Raw genomic sequence first — 21,238 nt, 5'->3', positions numbered from 1 at the left:
TAGTAATGAGTAAAAATAAAAACAATTAAGGAGAAGCAAGCATGCACTTGCTTTGTATCACTCACAGCTGAACAAAGTCATATAATAAATATATGTGATGCGATTCATTAGCAACAACTTTTCTCAAATAAAAATGATAAAAAATGTGAACATAAATGAAGGGATAGTTAGTTTAACTGCTTTCATTCTTTAAGAAAATTGGTTTCCATTTTGTATCTCTCTAACATCCACTTCACAAATAGATATGCTCTAGTTTTGCTAATCTAGTTTTGTTTCTCATGTTACTGTTGTCTTCTTTTGTTGTTTCGTTTCTTGGAAAACACATGATTTTGGAATCACTAGTTTCACTTTTATTGTAGGCTGTACTTGTATATGATTGGATAATCTGTATGACACGTTCCAAGGGCGGTACTTTCTGAAAGCACCCTTTAAATATTCACGCCAAAGAATAAAGATTAGATTTGCTCGGAGAGACTTTGTTGTTTTGTGTCATTGTCTCAATGGGCTAATCTCCCAGGCCTGTGTGGGTGATTGGACATCACACTTTAACAGACACGAAGGGGTTAAAAGCCACCTCTAGACAATCTACATCCCCTTCAATAAATACATTTCATAAAAACAAAGGAATCGAAAATATCTTCTGCTAGAAAATGTCCAAGGTACAACATGCTCTAATAATAAAGGACTCAGAGCCGGCTGCCCACAGCTAAGATGCTGGTGCCGGAAACCGAAGACTGGTAAAGAAATTGGTTCAATTGAGGACAGTGCTGGATCCCTGGGCAGGGGAGTGTCTGTTTTGATTAAAGCTGCTCTTTAAATAAAACTTAGTTGACATTTTTGGTTGGCACCTCGAAAGTAAAAAAGCATTCAATAAACATGAACAAAAATATCCAAAAATGAAACCATGAATAAAGTACAGTAACCCACAGTGCACGCTTTTTTAATGGTTTCCTATTCCCTCTATGTCTAGGTCTTCTATGTCACCTGGATGATGCATGTCTGAAAAATCCATGTCACCCTGAGGCCACATGCTGGACAAATCCCATAAATGGCAGGGCCATATGTGATTGCCCGCCAGGTTACACCGGAGCCACTTGTTATGAAGACCTGGATGAATGCAGTTTAGGTGAGCAGCTGTATAAATTTACATCAAAGATATTGCAGAACTGCAGAGAGTCTAGAAAAGAGCAACTACAAGAATAAGGGCCATGGAGGACCTCAGCTATGAGGAAAGATTTTATGAACTGAACTTACTCTTCTTTGCGAGGCGTTTTATGGGGGGATATGATTTCCATGTATTAATACATAAAGTAAATTTAGCACTAAGGTATTCACTTATAGGTTATTGAAAAAGACAGGGAGGCCTATCAAAGTGCCCCCTTACATCAAACTATGCATCAGAGTCTCCATCAAAGTCCTCCCTTACATCAGGATCCATATCGGAATCCCCATTTGTTTTGACACATGACATTTTTGGCATTATTATCCTCAATATATGTATTCAGGTAATGTTATAATTATAATATATAATATATATATCTCCAGAATTTGACCCTTTCTGACTAATGACACCACAAAGCAACTCGTTCACTCCTTGATTATTTCTCGCATTGACTACTGCAACTCTCTCCTTAGTGGCCTACCCTTAAGCAGGCTATCCCTCCTTCAGTCTATTATGGATGCTGCTGCTAGACTAATACACCTCACTAATCATTGCTGCCCCTCTCTGCCAATCCCTTCACTGGCTTCCCCTACCCCACCGTGTAAAATTCAAAATGCTAACCATAACATACAAAGCCATCCACAACATCGCCCCCATCTACATCACCAACCTCATCTGCAGATATCGTCCCCTCCGCTCCTCTGAGGACCTCCTGCTTTCTAGCTCCCTTGTTACCTCCTCTGATGCACACGTTCAAGACTTCTCCAGAGGCTCTCCCATCCTCTGCAACTCCCTGCCCCAGTCTTTTTGATCAGCCCCTACCCTGTCCACCTTTAGGAGTTCCCTGAAAACTCATTTATTCAGGGAAGCCTATCCCACGCCCACCTAACTGTCCCTGAGCCACCCCCATCAAATCATTCTCTGCAGCTATTACCTTTTGTACCACCACCCCCTCCCTTTAGAATGTAAGCTCTGCGAGCCGGGCCCTCCTGTTCCTTTTGTATTGTACTGTAATTGTGTTGTCCCCCCCCCCCTATACATTGGAAAGTGCTGTGTAAACTGTTGGTGCTATATAAATGGTGAATAATAATAGTAATCGTGAATAATAATTATCTCAGTGATAAATGAGACTACTGGGATTATGACCAGTGACAATGGAGACCAGCAAAAATAGAATGAATCTACCCAGAGGGGATGAAGGCAGAAACACAATCCTGTTGAGTATAGTATAGATGCTGACAAAAGTATCCACCTTTTCCTATTTCCCATGAAAGGGATTTCTCTGTATACAGCACAATGCATGGGTCTCTCTGTATACAGCACAGTGAATGGATCTCCCTGCGTTATCTCTCTATATACAATGCATGGCTCTCTATATAACCCCCTATAGCTGGTGGTATTCTGCATTGTTACTGTATTGCTGGGATTTGTATTCCTCGATACAGTGGTGGAACTACCAGAATTCTTGCACCGGATCTTTGGAGGTTTCTATTTCCACCTCTCGTTCAATACACTCATGTTCTGCAAAATCTCAGCATATAAACAAGGAAAAATTAAAAACATTCCAAATTGTGCTTCACCAATGGGATATTAAGGTTAATCACTCCTTGATTTCTACCTTCCATGTAATGCAGACTTGCTGCAATTGTGCACCAAACTTGTGAAGCCTGGCAAGTCTAGCAATAGCAAGTCATTTTCAAATTTGCAGCAAATTACTTGCTAACTGGGCCCCTTATATCAGAGTCTCCATCAAAGTCCACCCTTACATCAGGTTCCCCTTTAGAGTCCCCCACTACATTAGAGTCCCACACATGTGAAACAGAGACCAAAGGCAGCCTCTTCTGACCTTAGTCCTCAATCTGTGGATGCCCCACTGACCCCAGCTGCAGGCCAGATAAAATCTTGTTATAGGCTGGATGTGGCCCACGGTTCAAAGCTTGGAGACCTCTGGTCTAAACTGTCTTTGTATTATTAAGCATTAATGCCGCGTACACATGACCAGACTTTTCAACATCAAAAGTCTGACGGAATGATTCTGGCAGACCATTCGATCGTGTGTGGGCTGCAGCGGACTTTTGATTTGCAAAAGTCTGACAGACTTTAGAAATGGAACATGTTTCAAATTTTTCCAAAAGAACCCGCGTGTGCTAGTCCGACGGACAAAAAACGATGCGAGGGCAGCTATTGGCCACTGGCTATGACCTTCCTTATTCTAGTCCGGTCGTACGTCATCACATTCGAATCCGTCGGACTTTGGTGTGATTGTGTGTGGCCAAGTCCGTTCATTCAGAAAGTCCGTCAGAACTCCGTCAAAAGTCTGTCGGACCTAAGTCTGGTCGTGTGTACGTGGCATAACAGATCCCTTCACTTGAATCATCTATAGTCAATAAGTTGAAGGGGTGCCATACACTTTTGGCCATATAGTGGTAGTGCCAGAATGTTTGTTGAAGATATAGTACAGCATAGATTCACTTTAACACATGAAATTGCTGGCTTGATCATCTTTATGATTAGGGTTGCACCAATACCACTTTTTTAAGACAGAGTACAAGTATCAATACTTTTTTTAAGCACTTGCCGATACTGATTACCGATACTTTTTTTTAATGCCATGTGACAGTGGCACTAATATGCAGCACTGATGGACACTGATAGGTGGCACTGATGAGGCAGGGACTGTGTCAGTTGTCTTTTTAATTTCTATTACTTTTTTACAATTGTATTCCTTACAATTAATTTTGTCTTTATTTTTTACAATTTATATATTTTTTGTTATTATTTTTTTTACAATGCTTTCTTTTTGTTTGTCTGTGTGTGTGTGTGGGGGGGGGGGGGGGGGAGTAGATACGTTAGTGTTTTTCATTTTATTTTTTATTATTTTTACAATTTAACCTTTATCATTTTATTTATCAGCCCTGTGGGGGGGGGGGGGGCTTTGGTGAGAGATCAGGGGTCTAAACAGACCCCTGACATCTCCCCTTTGAGATAGAAAAAGCGACTGAGGACACAGATTCCGCAGTCCCTTTCTCTGCAACCTCAGCTGCACTGAAAATGACTGGACAGAAGACGGGCTCCTGTTCATTCATAAGCTGAAGCATTATAAACACAATTTACTATGCTCGGTTATAAACTGAGTCAGTGATCACTGATTCTGTTCCTTCAAGAAAGGAAGAAGCTGGTAAATGACATATTTACCGGCTCCTTCCTCAGCTCTCTATCCTGAGAGATCTGTGGGGGAGGGGGTTGGTCCATAGGAGGAACCTGAAAGAAAGGAAAGAGGACACTGGAAGCCAGAGGAAGACCCAGGGAGCTGGAGGAGCACACGAGACCGTCGCGATTGATCGGTGCAGCGGTAGGGGCAGCTACAAGCATTGATTCCCTTGTATAGCCTTTCAATAAAGCAGCTGACAGCCGCGAGAGGGAGAGGAGGAGAAGCGGCTGTCAGCTGCTTTATTGAAAGGCTATATGGGGGGATTGATGCTTGCAACTACCCCCCTGCCACACCGATCACCTGTGAGGCTGCACGGCCCCCCCGTTACCTTGAGGACGCCTGGCCCGTTACAACAAGTATCGGATCAAGCATTGGAGCATTTGCACGAGTACAGATACTCGTGCAAATGCTTGGTATTGGCATTGATATCAATACTAGTATAGGTGCAACCCTATTCATAAAACTTACTTAAAGTGGTTGTAAAGTCATTTTGGGGACTTTTATCTACAGGAAAGCCTATAATAAGGCTTACCTGTAGGTAAAAAAAATATCTCTTAAACCTATACAGTTTAGGAGATATTCCCCTCGCAATGCGCCGCTGACTGCAGCGGCGCATGCGCACAGGGGATTCCCGGCTGGAAGCCCGGCAGACGCCAGAAATCTCCCGCACGCATGTGAGTGGCCGGAGCCGCGATACCCGGAAGAAACGCTGAGGGAACATGTCAGCTCCCTCAGCGTGGATCGGGACAGATGTTGGGGCCTCGTTCTAAGGTAAATATTTCATTATGCCTTTTCCTTTGCAGGTGGCAAAAAAAAAACAGCGGGTTTACAACCGCTTTAGGTGATAAATGTGGCTACGGAGATTTTGACCGATGACAATGGGGACTAGGAAAAATAGAATGAATCTACCCAGAGGAGACAAAGGCAGAAACACAATCCTGACAGACGTTCTAACCATTCAACGCTCTACCAAAAAATAAAAATAAAATGGGTTAAAGGTCTACACCTTTGGGTTAGATGGGTTAGATTTAAGGGTTTTGCTTAGGATAAAAGTTGGATTAATGAAGTGAAATTTCTGAGGTCAGTAAACAAGGATGCTTAGGACCACATGTTATCACATATCTATTTCAATGATTCTCCTTGTCCCTTCTTCTCCAGGCATATGTAGAAATGGAGGAACTTGTCAGAACACATACGGAGGATACAGATGTGTGTGCGCTAATGGATGGGAAGGTGACAACTGTGATCACAACATTGATGATTGTGCCACAGCCGCCTGTTTTCAGGGATCTACCTGCATCGACAAGGTGGCAGCGTTTATGTGCCAATGCCCCCCAGGAAAGACTGGTAAATGAAAAAAAAACGTATCTGCATGGCTATGTCTAAACACATATATAGAGCTAGCCTTGTAGGAGCCGCTATATAGGGATAGGTTTAGTCTACAAACATACAATATCACAAGAAATCACTGAAAGCAATACTTGGTATACCTAGTAGTTGTGCTATATCAAAGAAAACAGGCACCAAATCAGGAGGTAAAGGCAAACGTAACCACTTGCTGGTCGCCACATGCCGATGTACGTTGGCAAAGGGCAGGCATGTGGGCATACCTGTACGTCCCTGCCTCCCAGCGGGGGGGAGGGGGGGGGGGTCCAACTGGGCCCCACCAGTGCCTGTGGTGGTCAGAATCACTTCAGGCACGATCTATGCCGAGAGGGAGGCCACTAATTCATGGCCACTCCCTTGCAATCTCTCCTGGTGAATGGAATGCTTCCGTTTACATTACAGAAGCAGAGGAAGTGACCTCATCTCTCCTTGAGTCGGTCTTTACCTTCCAGCGCTGAGGAGAGAAGACATCAAGTAATTCAGCACCAACATTACACTTACAGTAGAACAAGTTGGCACACAAATCACCCCCTAATCACCCCTGATCACCCCCCCCCCCTGCACCCCTGTCACAGTGACACCAATAGCAGTTTCTATTTGTTTACTGATTACTGCATTGGTGTCATTTATGACTGTTATAAGTGTTAGGGCAGTTAGTGGTAGGCCCCTTGATCACCCTCTGTCGCCAGTGTCACTAAGCGATCATTTTTCTGATTGCCGTATTAAATGTCACAGGTGATGCTAGTTAGCCAGGTATTTAGGTTTACCTTCAGCTTTTTTATACCTTCAAGTACCCCCATATACTACCTAGTAAAGGTTTTAACCCCCTGATTGCCCCCTAGTTAACCCTTTCACCAGTGATCACTGTATAACAGTTACAGGTGACACTGGCTAGTTAGTTTGTTTTTTTATAGTGTCAGGGCACCTGCCGTTTATTACCCAATAAAGGTTTAACCCCCTGATCGCCCGACAGGTGATATAAGTTAGGTTTTAGGGTGGGATAGGGTCTGCGTCGCCCCAGGCAGTGCCAGGTTAGTGCCAGTACCGCTAACACCAGGCAAGCAGCATACACTTCCCTTAGTGGTATAGTGTCTGATCGGATCGATAACTGACCTCATCAGATCTATACTAATGTCCCCAGCAGTTTAGGGTTCCCAAAAATGTATTGTTAGCGGGATCAGCCCAGATACCTGCTAGCACTTGCGTTTTTCCCCTCCACCCAGGCCACCCAAGTGCAGTATCGATCGATCACTGTCACTTATAAAACACTAAACACATAACTGCAGCGTTCGCAGAGTCAGGCCTGATCCCTGCGATCGCTAACGTTTTTTTTTGGTAGTGTGTTGATACAGTTGCTGACAGCCTAGGTGCTTTTTTACCTGTGAGTCTCACTAGTGTGACATAAGCTTCTAAATGTTGTGCATAAAATGCCAGGAGTGTTCAACCCCCCCCCCCCCCCCCACCGCCCAAATTACCCCATTTTGGAAAGTAGGCACCCCAAGCTATTTCCTGAGAGGCATGTCGAGTCCATGGAATATTTTATATTTTGACACAAGTTGCAGGAAAAAGACAATTTTTTTTTTTGCACAAAGTTGTCACTAAATGATTTATTGCTCAAACATGCCATGGGCATATGTGAAATTACACCCCAAAATATATTCTGTTGCTGCTCCTGAGTACAGGGATACCACATGATTTCACTACTCACTGCCGAGAGTTTCAGAGACCATGGAATGCTCAGATGGCACCCCCCCCCCCCCCCAAATGACCCCATTTTGGAAAGTAGACATCCCGAGCTATTTGCTGAGAGGCATGGTGAGTATTTTGAAAATATTGCTTTTTGTCACAAAGTTTTGAAAATTGAAAAAAATATAAGAATAAAATGTACTTTCCTTCTTCATTTTCAAAAACAAATGAGAGCTGCAAAATACTCACCATGCCTCTCAGCAAATAGCTTGGGATGTCTACTTTCCAAAATGGGGTCATTTGGGGGGGGGGGGGGGGGTTGTGCTATCTGAATTTTATGGCCTTCGAAACTGTGATAGGTAGTGAGGAGTGAAACCAAAAATCTACGCCCTTAGAAATCCTGAAGGCAGTGATTGGTTTTCAGGGTCCCGTACGTGGCTAGGCTCCTAAAAAGTCCCACACATGTGGTATCTCTGTACTCGGGAGAAGCAACAGAATGTATTTTGGGGTGTAATTCCACATATGCCCATAGCATGTTTGAGCAATATATAATTTAGTGACAACTTTGTTCAAGAAAAAAAGTTTGTCATATTCCCGCAACTTGTGGCAAACTATAAAATATTTCATGGACTCAACATGCCTCTCAGCAAATAGCTTGGGGTGTTTACTTTCCAAAATAGGGTCATTTGGCTGGGTTTTGTGCCATATTGGCATTTTATGGCCTTCAAACTGTAATAGGTAGTGAGGAGTGAAATCAAAAATCTATGCCCTTAGAAATCCTGAATGCAGTGCTGAATTTTCGGGGCCCCGTATGCGGCTAGGCTCCAGAAAAGTCCCACACGTGTGGTATCTCTGTACTCAGCAGAAGCAGCAAAATGTATTTTGGGGTGTAATTTCACATATAACCATGCCATGTGTGAACAATATATCATTTAGTGACAACTTTTTGTGATTATTCAATCACTTGGGACAAAAAAAAAATATTCAATGGGCTCAACATGCCTCTTAGCAATTTCCTTAGGGTGTATACTTTCCAAAATGGGGTCATTTTGGGGGTTTATACTGCCCTGCCATTTTAGCACCTCAAGAAATGAGATAGGCAGTCATAAACTAAAAGCTGTGTAAATTACAGAAAATGTACCATAGTTTGTAGACAGTATAACTTGTGCGCAAACCAATAAATATATGCTTATTGACATTTTTTTACCAAAGACATGTGGCTGAATACATTTTGGCCTAAATGTATGACTAAAATTGAGTTTATTGGATTTTTTTATAACAAAAAGTAGAAAATATCTTTTTTTTTCAAAATTTTCTGTCTTTTTTCATTTATATTGCAAAAAAGGGAAACAAAGGACGCAAATTTTGTTTGGGTACAACACTGCATGAACGCACAATTACCAGTTAAAGCAGCGCAGTGCCAAATTGTAAAAAGTCTTCTGGTCTTTGACCAGCCAAATGGTCCGGGACTGAAGTGGTTAATATATCATCGCTCAATATCGTTGGTAACTAGGCAAGCATAAAATGGATTAACAATGGCAATAACACAACTTAGCATACAATGTGATTAACAGTAAAGACAAGGCATAAGATGATATTTGGCATCCAGATCAGCATAAACAGTAACAAGGCCACCTCAAGTGCAGCAGTGAACAGTAGTGAAGGTTAATCTACCAAGTGCTGGTACTACACTATATTACCAAAAGTATTGGGACGCCTGCTTTTACACGCACATAAAATTTAATGGCATCCCAGTATTACACCATAGAGTTCAATATTGAGTTGGTCCACCCCCTCTACCTATAACAGCTTCAACTCTTCTGGGAAGGCTGTACACGAGGTTTGGGAGTAGTAATGATTAAAAATAAATACACCTAAGGAGAAGTACGCATTAACTTGCTTTGTATCATTCACAGCTGAACAAAGCCATATAATAAATATATGTGCAGCAATTCATTAGCAACAACTTTTCCCAAATAAAAATTATAAAAAACGTGAACAGAAATACATTTCATAAAAACAAATGAATCAAAAATAGCTTCTGCTGAAAACGTCCAAGGTGCAACGTGCTCTATTAGTTTGACATGTGCACTGACAAAAAAATAAAAAATAAATCGCTCATTTTTGTTTTCGTTTCTTTTTTGCTTTTTTTGGAAATTAGAAAATTTGCATTTTCAAATTTATGAATTTCGGCCTTTCTGAATTTTCTAATTTTCCGCATTTCCAAATTTCACATTTTCAAATTTCCGAATTTCAAAATTTCCAAAATAATATTCAAAATAATAACTAAATAATAATAACTAAACTAGTAAATTATAGGTAATGGAATTTCATTTCAAATTTGGCTATTTGTGAACATAACGAATACAAATTTAACTGAAGTTACGAATTATCCGAAATAATGCATTCAACATCTAAAACAAATTGAATGGAACTAATTAATAAATAATTATTATTGTTATTTATTATTATTAGATCATTAGGTTCCATTCGTTTAGATACAGCATTCGTTATTTCAGATAATTCATAACTACGGATAAATTCGTACTCGTTATGTTCACTAACAGCCAAATTTGAAAGGAAATTCCAATGTGACTTTAATTTAATATTTATTATTAGTTAGTTATTATTTCAGAATTTGGGTATTCAAATTTTCAGATTTTCATTCTTGTGAATTGTCCGATTTACATTGTTATTTATGGATTTTCAAATTTCCAAATTTTTGAATTTTCAAATTTTTTATAATTTAGAATTTCCTAATTTCGAATTTCCAAATTTTTGAAATCTTCCAATTTCAAAGTTTCCAATTTCCGAAATGTTACAATTTCCAAATTTCAAATTTCCAAATTTCCGAAATTCCAAAATTTGGAATTTTCGGAAATTTGAAGTTCCGAAATTTGAAATTTCGGAAATTGAAAAAAAATTCAATTTTGGAATTAACAAATTTGTCAAAATTTGTTAAAAAATTAATTTGGATCTAAAAAAAATGCCCATGTCTACTATTAATAAAGGAAATAGAGTCGGCTGCTGAAGACTAGTATAGAAATTGGTTCAGGTGAGGGCAGAGCTGGATCCCTGGGCAGGTAAGTGTTTGTTTATTAAAAATCAACAGATACAGTTTTTTCACATGTTGATTTTTAATTTTCGTACATATGATTGAAGCTCCTCTTTGATTAAAACTTGGTTGAAATTTTTGCATCATGGTTGGCATCTCGAAAGTAAACAAGCGTTCAATAAACATGAACAAAAATATCTAAAAATGAAACCATGATTTAAGTACAGTAACCCACAGTGCACACTTTGTTAATGGTTCCTATTCCCTCTATGTCTAGGTCTTCTGTGTCACCTGGATGATGCATGTCTGAAAAATCCATGTCACCCTGAGGCCACATGCATGACAAATCCTGTGTCTGGCAGGGCCGTGTGCCATTGCCCGCCAGGCTACACCGGAGCCACTTGTTTTGAAGACCTGGATGAATGCAGTTTAGGTGAGAACTCAGCAGAAGTCACATCAAAGATATTGCAGAACTGCAGAGAGTCTAGAAAAGAGCAACTACAAGCATAAGGGCCATGAAGGACCTCAGCTATGTGGAAAGATTTTATGAACTGAACTTACTCTTCTTTAAGAGGCATTTTATGGGGGGGATGTGATCACCATGTATCAATACATAAATGGTTCATATAGTAAACTTAGCACTAAGGTATTCACTTACAGGTCATTGAAAAAGTGTCAGAAACCATGAATCAGATAGAGACAGAAGTACAATTAAATCACACTTGTTTATTAAAGCGGGAGTCCGCCGGAACTCCGCGTTTTTTTTTTTTTTAAAGTCAGCAGCTACAAATACTGCAGCTGCTGACTTTTAAAATAGTGACACTTACCTGTCCAGCGCGCCCGCGATGTCGGCACCCGAAGCCGATCTCTAGATTGACACTCGAGTGCTGCCGCCGCCATCTTGGGTATGGGAATCAGGAAATGGAGCCTTTCGGCTTCATTTCCCGGTTCCCTACTGCGCATGCGCGAGCCGCGCTGCGCAATGAGGACGGTCCCCGCTGCCTCTGGGATCTGTGTGTTTCCCAGCAGGCAGCGGGGCACTTGCGGAAGGGGGCGGGCACTTGCGGAAAGGGGCGTAATGTACGCCCCTTTCCGCAGAGAGCTAGCCCGGAAGTGGGTGCAGTTACCTGGATTATCCAGGTAACTGCACCCCCCTCCCCCCTGAAAGGTGCCAATTGTGGCGCCGGAGGGGGGGAGGAATCCGATGAGCGGAAGGTCCATTTTAGGGTGGACCTCCGCTTTAAATAAAAATAAAAAGGTAAGTAGAAAAAGCGTAGTCAAAGCATAGCCAGAGTTCAAAAACCAGATCGGGTAATCAGCCAGGCCAGAAGTCAGGGATCCAAGTAGAGCAACAGCAAGCAGGATATGGAGCCAGAAGGGATGTCAGCAAGCCAATCTTAAAACAGAACCGCAGGAGATGGTTTCTTGTGATGTGACCAAGGCGAAGGCAGAGGTGAAGTGAGCTGGACAGCTTTAAGTAGGCAGATCAGACGAGCATGATCATGAACAGCTGGTAACTGTGGAGAGAGATGAGAGCTGGCAATTAGCCGACAGCTGAGAAGCCAGCCCAGAGAAGGAAGGGCTAAGCCAGCCCTGACAAAAAGACAGGGAGGCCTATCAGAGTGCCCCCTTATATCAGACTATGCAGCAGAGTCTCCCCTTATATCAGAGTCTCCATCAAAGCCCTCCCCTTATGTAGCACAGCCCCCTTGAGGACTGCTTGGATTTATCTGTTCATCTGCATCGCCATGACCCTGTGAACATTACAACCCACCTGACACTCTGGGTTCAGACATCTTTTACAAGCACCTTTAAATGAAACGTCACACAAGTCAAGATGTTTATATTATCTCAGCTTTTACTGGAGTAAGCAATGTGGTATTTATTTACAAAGGGGGGCAATTGATCAACCAAGCTCTGAATAACAGCCCAAACTCGGTAGAGGAATTCCCCAAAAGACAGCTTAAGAACAGTTCAACAGTATAAGAATACAATACACATATATGTACAATGAAATACCACATGGAGCATGACCTGTTATGACAGTAAAGGGTTAAATATTTAATGCAGGTAGTCACACACTAAAGGGGAACCCCAGGCCAGCCTATTCAACCTTTATATCCCAATGAGAGATCAGACGGAATAGGGATAGTATAGGGCCCTTTAAATAGTAACAACAGCAATGTCCAAGATGCAGGCCTTATAGTGTTCACCAGCAGTTGGAGCTCATTAAATTATATCCAATAATACACAGTGATGTAATAGCAAGCCTAGTGGTTTAACCACTTCAGGACCGCCGTATTGCCAATGTACGTCAACACAATGGCACAGGCAGGCACAATCACGTAAATGTACGTGAATGCCTTCTAGCGGGTGGGGGGTCCCATCGGACCCCCTCCCGCTAGATACGGCGGTCCCTTTCGGTGCCGGAGCGATCGGCGATGAGGGGATGGCCGTTGGTTTCCGCCCATCCCCTCTCGATCGCTCCTGGCCAGTGACGAACTTCCTCCCCTGTGAAAATGTAAACACAGGAGGAGGAAGTGATGTCACACTCCTCGTGGCGGTCTTTTTGAACCGGACAGCGAGGAGTGAAGACGTCCAAGTAAGTGCACCAACAGTCCACTGACACATAGGTACACACAGGCACACATTTCACCCCAGTCACCCCCCGATCACCCCCCCGATCGGCCCCCCGCCCCCCCCCAGTCACAGTGTCACTAATGCAGTGTTCATTTATTTATTGATCACTACATTTAGTGTCAGTTGTGACTGTAAAAAGTGTCAGGGCAGCTAGTGTTAGGCCCCTTTAGGTCCAGGGTAGCCCCCTACCCCCCCCTAATAAAGATTTAACCCCTTGATTGCCCTCCCAGTTAACCCTTTCACCCTCTTTTACCAGTGTCACTAAGCGATCGTTTTTCTGATCGCTGCAATAGTGTCACTGGTCCCGCTAGGAAGCTAGTTTTTTTTTAGGTTCAACGCCAGGTTTTTATACCGTTAGGTACCCCGATATATAACCTAATAAAGGTTTTAACCCTTTGATTGCCCCTAGAGTTAACCCTTTCACCAGCGATCGCTGCATAAGTGTCACTGGTGACGCTGGTTAGCCAGTTAGTTATTTAGTTATTTAGGTTCCCCGTCAGGTTTTTATAAAGCTTCAGGTACCCCCATATAAATACCCAATAAAGGTTTTAACCCCTGATTGCCCTTAGTTAACCCTTTCACCAGTGATCACCGTATAAGTGTTACGGGTGACGCTGGTTAGGTAGTTCGCTTTTTATAGCATCAGGGCACCCGCCATTTATTACCTAATAAAGGTTTAACCCCCTGATCACCCGGCGGGTGATATAAATTTGGTTTTAGGGTCAGAAAGGGTCTGCGTCGCCCCAGGCAGTGCTAGGTTAGTGCCAGCACCGCTAACACCCACGCGCAAAGCATACACCTCCCTTAGTGGTATAGTATCCGAACAGATCAATATCTGATCTGATCAGATCTATACTAGCGTGCCCAGCAATTTAGGGTTCTAAAAAAACGCATTGTTAGCAGGATCAATCCAGATACCTGCTAGCACCTGTGTTTTGCCCCTCTGCCCAGCCCAGCCCAGCCCACCCAAGTGCAGTATCGATCGATCACTGTCACTTACAAAACACAACACACATAACTGCAGCGTTCGCAGAGTCAGGCCTGATCCCTGCGATCGCTAACAGTTTTTTTTTGTAGCGTTTTATACAGTCGCTGACAGGCTAGGTGCTTTTTTACCTGTGAGTCTCACTACTGTACCCCTAAATTTAGAGCCCAAAATGGCAAAGCGAAGGTACACTAGTGAAGAGGCCTACACGTTTCTGAGCATGACAGATAGTGAAGAGGAAGACACTGATCTGTCAGATTCAGGCTCAGAATACGAACCTGTAGAGGACAGCGCCTCCATGTCAGATAGCTCTGACGACGAAGAAGAGGTCCCTGCTATTGTCAGGCGTACCCGACCCCGATTTTCTGATGTTGTTGAGGTGCAGGAACCGCAAGTCCCTCGTATGGAGTATAGAGCCAGTACTAGCGCCGCTCATCCTTTTGGTGAACTGGCAAGCACCAGCGGCCTAGTACACCCTGGACGTACATCCAGCACTGCAGTATCACGTGGTGACGTGGCGAGTCCCATAAGTGCAGTTCAAGCTGGCGAGGTGGCAAGCACAAGTAGTGTCCCGCTGCCACCAAGAAGAAGAAGACAAAGACAGGCCCGTCGTACCCATAGTGCCCTTCCTGCAGAATTCGCCTATCCCAATTGGGTGCCCACCACTTCTGCAGAACCCGTACTTCCCCCATTCACTGCCCAACCCGGTATTCAGGTGGATACAGATGATTTTACGCCACTCGATTTTTATTCTCTGTATCTCACGGAAGATCTCTATAGATCTATTGTGGACCAAACCAATTTATATGCTGGTCAACGCATCGCCGCTAATCCCCAGTTGCCGTCTCTTGCCAGAGATTGGAAACCAGTTACGGTTTCCGAATTTAAGACGTTTTTGGGCCTTTCCCTCAACATGGGCACACATAAATTTATGTGGATGCGGGCTTATTGGTCCACGCATCCGGCTGACCACATGCCCGTGTTCTCTAACTCCATGTCCAGGAAACGATACGAGCAGATCTTGCGGTTCTTGCACTTCAGTGACAATGAACTTTGTCGTCCACGTGGAGACCCTGAATACGATCGGCTCTACAAAATTCGGCCCCTCATAAACCACTTCAACCAACGTTTTGCAGACTTGTTTACTCCCCAAAAAGTTGTCTGCGTTGATGAGTCCCTGGTTAAGTTTACTGGTCGCTTGTCATTCAAACAGTACATTCCCAACAAGCGTACCAGATACGGGGTCAAGCTCTATAAGTGCTGTGACAGGGCCACAGGCTATGCATGGAGCTTTATGGTTTATGAGGGTAAAGATAGTTACGTAGAGCCGGAGAACTGCCCTGATTACATAGGAAGCGCTGGCAAGATAGTGTGGAAATTGGTGTCACCCTTATTCGGAAAGGGGTACCACTTGTACGTGGACAACTATTACACCAGCGTGCCACTGTTTAGTCATTTATTTGATAATCAGATTGGAGCATGTGGCACCGTGCGACCTAATCGCCGGGGCTTTCCCCAGCGGCTTGTAGATTCCCGTCTTAGGCTGGGGGAGAGAGCCTGCTATCGGTGTAATAATTTGCTCGCTATGAAGTGGAGGCATAATAAGAATGTTTTCGTTCTTACCTCCCTTCATGCAGACACGACGGTCCAAATTTCTACGGCGACTGGTATTGTGGAGAAACCCCTCTGTGTCCACGAATATAACAAAAATATGGGAGGGGTGGACCTCAATGACCAGATGTTGGCGCCGTATCTAACTTCCCGTAAGACCAGACGCTGGTACAAAAAAGTGTCTGCTTACTTATTTCAATTGGCTTTGCTGAATGCTTTTGTGCTATACAAAACTTCAGGCGGAACATTAACCTTTCTTTTCTTCCAAAGAGAGGTTGTCACAGAGCTTCTGTTTCCAGACGGTTCTGTACCTCACCATTCCCAACCAAATGCAGTAAGCCGGCTGCATGAGAGGCATTATTCTTATGTCCTCCCGAGTACCCCTACCCAACGAGCCCCCCAAAAAAGATGTCGTGTCTGTAGCAAGCGCGGATATAGGCGTGACACCCGTTCTTATTGTCCACGCTGTCCTGGCAATCCTGGTCTTTGTCAGGGTGAGTGTTTTGAACGCTACCATGAACTAGTGAAGTATTAGCGTAGGGTACAGCATTTCACAGGCTAGGCACACTTACACAGGGTCTCCCAAGATGCCATCGCATTTTGAGAGACCCGAACCGTTACAGTTACAGTTTACAGTTCAAAAAAAAGTGTATAAAAAAAAAAAAAAAAAAAAAAAAAGTAAAATAAAAAAACCAAAAAAAATATAAAATATAAAAACCAAAAAAAAAAAAAATATATAAAAACCAAAAATAGTTGTCGTTTTATTGTTCTCTCTCTCTCTCTCTCTCTCTCTCTCTTCTCTCAAATTTTTTATACTTTACTGTTTACTGTGTTATTGTTAACCATTTTTTATGTTTTCAGGTACGCCATTCAGCTGCAGCGTGGATTTATTTATCTTGACAGCAATAGCGTTTGCTCCCACGATACATAAAGCCGCGACTCCAGTGCTGTAGGAGGTGATTTCACCACCACAGTTAAAAAAGAGCATATATGCCGAAGCATGGGGGCATAAGGGGTGGAGGAGCGATTTTGCTCCTAATGCCGCGTACATACGGTCAAAATTCCGACGGAGGGCTTGCCCGTGGAAAAGTTTGAATGTATGTACGCAGCATAACTTTTTTGCGGGAGGATGCCCCCATGCTTCGGCATATATATATTTTAGGCACAGGTTTTGTTAAAAAATGTTTTATTTTTTACTGTTTTTTTTTGGCAATTGCTTTGCAGGTATGGTATGGTAAGGTTTTACTGGGATGTTACTTTGTTTTAACGTTAACCATAATTTGCTTAGCAGGTACGCCATTCAGCTGCAGCGCGGATTTATTTATCTTGACAGCAACAGCGTTTGCTCCCACGATACATAAAGCCGTGACTCCAGTGCTGTAGGCGGTGATTTCACCACCACAGTTAAAAAAGAGCATATATGCCGAAGCATGGGGGCATAAGGGGTGGAGGAGCGATTTTGCTCCTAATGCCGCGTACATACGGTCAAAATTCCGACAGGGGGCTTGCCCATGGAAAAGTTTGAACGTATGTACGCGGCATAACTTTTTTGCGGGAGGATGCCCCCATGCTTCGGCATATATAAATGGTGCATGTATGTCCATCATTAGAAGTGGGTGGATGAAGGGAGGTATCTAATGGTGGGCATACCCACCGATCAATCTCTTTTTTTTCGTTCAGACAACATGACTCTCAGTAAATAGCTTGGGGTGTCTACTTTCCAAAATGGGGTAATTTGGGGGGGTTTTGTGCTATTTTGGCATTTTATGGCCTTTGCACCCTTAGAAATCCTGAAGGTGGTGATTGGTTTTCGGGGTGCCGTACGCGGCTAGACTCCCAAAAAGTCCCACACATGTGGTATCCCCATACTCGGGAGAAGTAGCTGAATATATTTTGGGGTGCAATTCCACATATAACCATGGCATGTGTGAGCAATATATCATTTAGTGACAACTTTTTGTACATTTTTTTTTTTTTTTTTGTCATTATTCAATCCCTTGGGACAAAAAAAAAAATATTCAATAGTGTCAAGATGGCCCTCGGCAAATAGCTTGGGGTGTCTACTTTCCAAAATGGGGTCATTTGGGGGGGTTTTGTGCCATCTTGGCATTTTATGGCCGTCAAAACTGTGATAGGTAGTGATAGGTAGTGAGGAGTAAAATAAAAAAATTATGCCCTTAGAAATCCTGAAGGCGGTGCTTGGATTTCGGGGTCCCGTACGCGGCTAGGCTCCCAAAAAGTCCCACACATGTGGTATCCCTGTACTCAGGAGAAGCAGCAGAATGTATTTTGGGGTGTCATTTCACATATGCCCATAGCATGTGTGAGCAATATATCATTTAGTGACAACTTTGTGCAAAAAAAAAAAAGTTTGTAATATTCCCGCAACTTGTGGCAAAATATAAAATATTCCATGGACTCAACATGCCTCTCAGTAAATAGCTTGGGGTGTCTACTTTCCAAAATGGGGTCATTTTGGGGGGTTTTGTGCTATTTTGGCTTTTTATGGCCTTCGAAACTGTGATAGGTAGTGAGGGGTGAAATCAAAAATTTGCACCCTTAGAAATCCTGAAGGTGGTGATTGGTTTTCGGGATGCCGTGCGCGACTAGACTCCCAAAAAGTCCCACACATGTGGTATCCCCGTACTCGGGAGAAGTAGCGGAATATATTTTGGGGTGCAATTCCACATATAACCATGGCATGTGTGAGCAATATATCATTTAGTGACAACTTTTTGTACATTTTTTTTTTTTTTGTCATTATTCAATCCCTTAGGACAAAAAAAATAAATATTCAATGGGCTCAACATACCCATCAGCAGTTTCCTTGGGGTGTCTACTTTCCAAAATGGGGTCATTTGGGGGGGGTTTGTACTGCCCTGCCATTTTAGCACCTCAAGAAATGAGATAGGCAGTCATAAATTAAAAGCTGTGTAAATTCCAGAAAATGTACTCTAGTTTGTAGACGCTATAACTTTTGCGCAAACCAAAAAATATACGCTTATTGACATTTTTTTTACTAAAGACATGTGGCTGAATAAATTTTGCCCTCAATGTATGACTAAAATTTAGTTTATTCGATTTTTCTTATAACAAAAAGAAGAAAATATCATTTTTTTTCAAAATTTTCGCTCTTTTTCCATTTATATCGCAAAAAATAAAAATCGCAGAGGCAATCAAATACCATCAAAAGAAAGCTCTATTTGTGGGAAGAAAAGGACGCAAATTTCGTTTGGGTGCAATATTGCATGACCGCGCAATTACCAGTTAAAGCAGCGCAGTGCAAAATTGTAAAAAGACCCCTGGTCCTTAAGGTGTTTATTGGTCCGAGGCTGAAGTGGTTAAACAGGCAAATGGTACTCCTTGATGTGGTTTTAGGTAAAGGTTTCTATGTACAGTGTTCAAATAGAAGTGCAGTAATTTGTTCCTAAGGTGTCTGTACACAGTGTTAAAATAAAGTAACCAGGGAAGGATTGCAGAAGAGGGGCAATTACCCTCTCACCAATCACTGGACTGGCTAGACACCTTGCAGACAGTGACCTGGGAAGAGATGTGCTTCAGTGAAGCCCCCAGTGATGACCCACGGATGCTGATTGCAGGCGAACATAGTGTCGATTTGCTGGGCTGGTGCCGTGTAAATGTTTGACGAACAGCAAGCAGAGTTAGGCTCTTCGGGGGCCAAGTTGGAATCACTTGATCACCGCGTGGTAGGCCACAACCTCTCTCTCTGTCACAGAGAGGTGTGCACAACGCAAGGCCCAGTGTCATGGTTATGCATTAGAGTTGTTCTCCTTACCTGTCTGCATGTGTTCATTTCTAGAGACCGGCCGAGCTTCACCTGACTGCTTTTATTTCCTTCCTCTGGAATGGCTCCACCCTAGCCCCTATCAGACTACACTATATTAACCTTTGCACTGCTAGCCTATCCTCCTGATCAACCTTTGTGTATTAGCTTCCTGTTTCCTGTCGTGTGCTCTGCTACTGATTTCCGTTACCGACCTTGGCGTGTTCTGACCATCCCTGCTTGCCTGTGACCCTGACCTATTGGCGTGTACCCGACTATTCTGTTCTGCTTGTGGCCCCGACTTTGGCTTTGTCCCTCACCATCCCTATCCTCCTGTTCCCTACTGTGGGTGTGAGCTGGGGGACCCTGGGGGTCGCGACCAGGGCCTCATTGTTCCAGCTCAATTCTGCTGTAAGGATACGGAACTGAAGTGCATATTGGCCCACTGAACTAGATTCTTGGCGAAGGCGTAAAAGGGCACTAGCCGCAGAAGAAACCCGAGCTGGCTCCTCAAAGATGTTACGAAAGAGCTTCAAGAAGTCGGACAGGCTGGAAACCACTGGATCATTTTTCTCCCACAGGGGGGCAGCCCAGGCTAAAGCTTCACCGGAGAGGAGGGAAATGATATAGGCTACCTTTGCCCGATCGGATAGAAAGTTTTGAGGCTGGAGCTCAAAATGAATGGTGCATTGGCTGAGGAAGCCCCTGCAGGCCTTGGAGTCCCCAGAGAAACGGGACGGAGCAGGCAGTACTAATGAATGCGTGGATGCGACTGGTGCGATAGGTGCAGTCGCAGACTGTACTTGAGGCTGCAGGTTCGGGGTTCCCAAGGAAGCCTGTAGCTGCTCGAAGCGAGAAGCCAGATCCTGGAGGAATCGCATCACCTGAGTCTGATTAGATTCCTGGGTCTCGAGTCTCCGCACTATGCCCTGCAAAGGATCGACTGCAGGGAGCGGCACGTCAGCCGGGTCCATGGCTGATCAAACTGTCAGGTCACCTAGAGCCCAGGTGACAGGTGCACACCGTAGGGTTGGGGGTGCACCGCTAGGCTGTGGACCCTACGGCTGACGGCTGCAGACAGGGGACAGATCCCACTGGGGTAAGAGCGTAAGATTCCCCGGGGCGCGGAGTCTAAGAGCCAGCTGGTGTTCACCAGAGCTTTGAGTGGTGAAGATGGTCTTGGCTGCAACTGGCTCCAGGTCGCGACCCCCAGGGTCCCCCAGCTCACACCCACAGTAGGGAACAGGAGGATAGGGATGGTGAGGGACAAAGCCAAAGTCGGGGCCACAAGCAGAACAGAATAGTCGGGTACACGCCAATAGGTCAGGGTCACAGGCAAGCAGGGATGGTCAGAACACGCCAAGGTCGGTAACGGAAATCAGTAGCAGAGCACACGACAGGAAACAGGAAGCTAATACACAAAGGTTGATCAGCAGGATAGGCTAGCAGTGCAAAGGTTAATATAGTGTAGTCTGATAGGGGCTAGGGTGGAGCCATTCCAGAGGAAGGAAATAAAAGCAGTCAGGTGAAGCTCGGCTCGTCTCTAGAAATTAACACATGCAGACAGGTAAGGAGAACAACTCTAATGCATAACCATGACACCCAATAAGAAGAGAACGCAGGGCGGATCTCCTGCCTCTTTTATAGTTCCTGACAGAAGTCTCCTCAGGTGGTAACAAGGATCGGATTCCTGGGATGTGTAGTCTAGGTGTACTGTC

At 43.7% G+C, this 21,238-nt stretch overlaps 1 protein-coding gene across 4 annotated transcripts in view; it reads left to right on the top strand.

Annotated features, from left to right (window-relative positions):
- LOC143983778 (protein glp-1-like) overlaps positions 1-21,238 on the top strand; it is a 106,269-nt gene that overhangs the window by 52,020 nt on the left and 33,011 nt on the right. For 3 of the 4 annotated variants that reach the window (XM_077483877.1, XM_077483867.1, XM_077483849.1), the window contains exons 7-9: positions 971-1,126; positions 5,532-5,720; positions 10,778-10,933. In XM_077483877.1, coding sequence (XP_077340003.1) covers positions 971-1,126; positions 5,532-5,720; positions 10,778-10,933 — 501 coding nt within the window. The remainder of the gene's footprint in view (positions 1-970; positions 1,127-5,531; positions 5,721-10,777; positions 10,934-21,238) is intronic. The other variant, XM_077483858.1, reaches the window with a different exon arrangement.

This window comes from Lithobates pipiens, unplaced genomic scaffold, assembly GCF_037356315.1.
Source record: "Lithobates pipiens isolate NorthernLeopardFrog02 unplaced genomic scaffold, aLitPip1_a1.2 Scaffold_1, whole genome shotgun sequence".
Classification (NCBI taxonomy): Eukaryota; Metazoa; Chordata; class Amphibia; order Anura; family Ranidae; genus Lithobates; species Lithobates pipiens.
The sequence above is the reverse complement of the archived record's forward strand: the minus strand, read 5'-3'. Positions and strand labels throughout refer to the sequence as shown.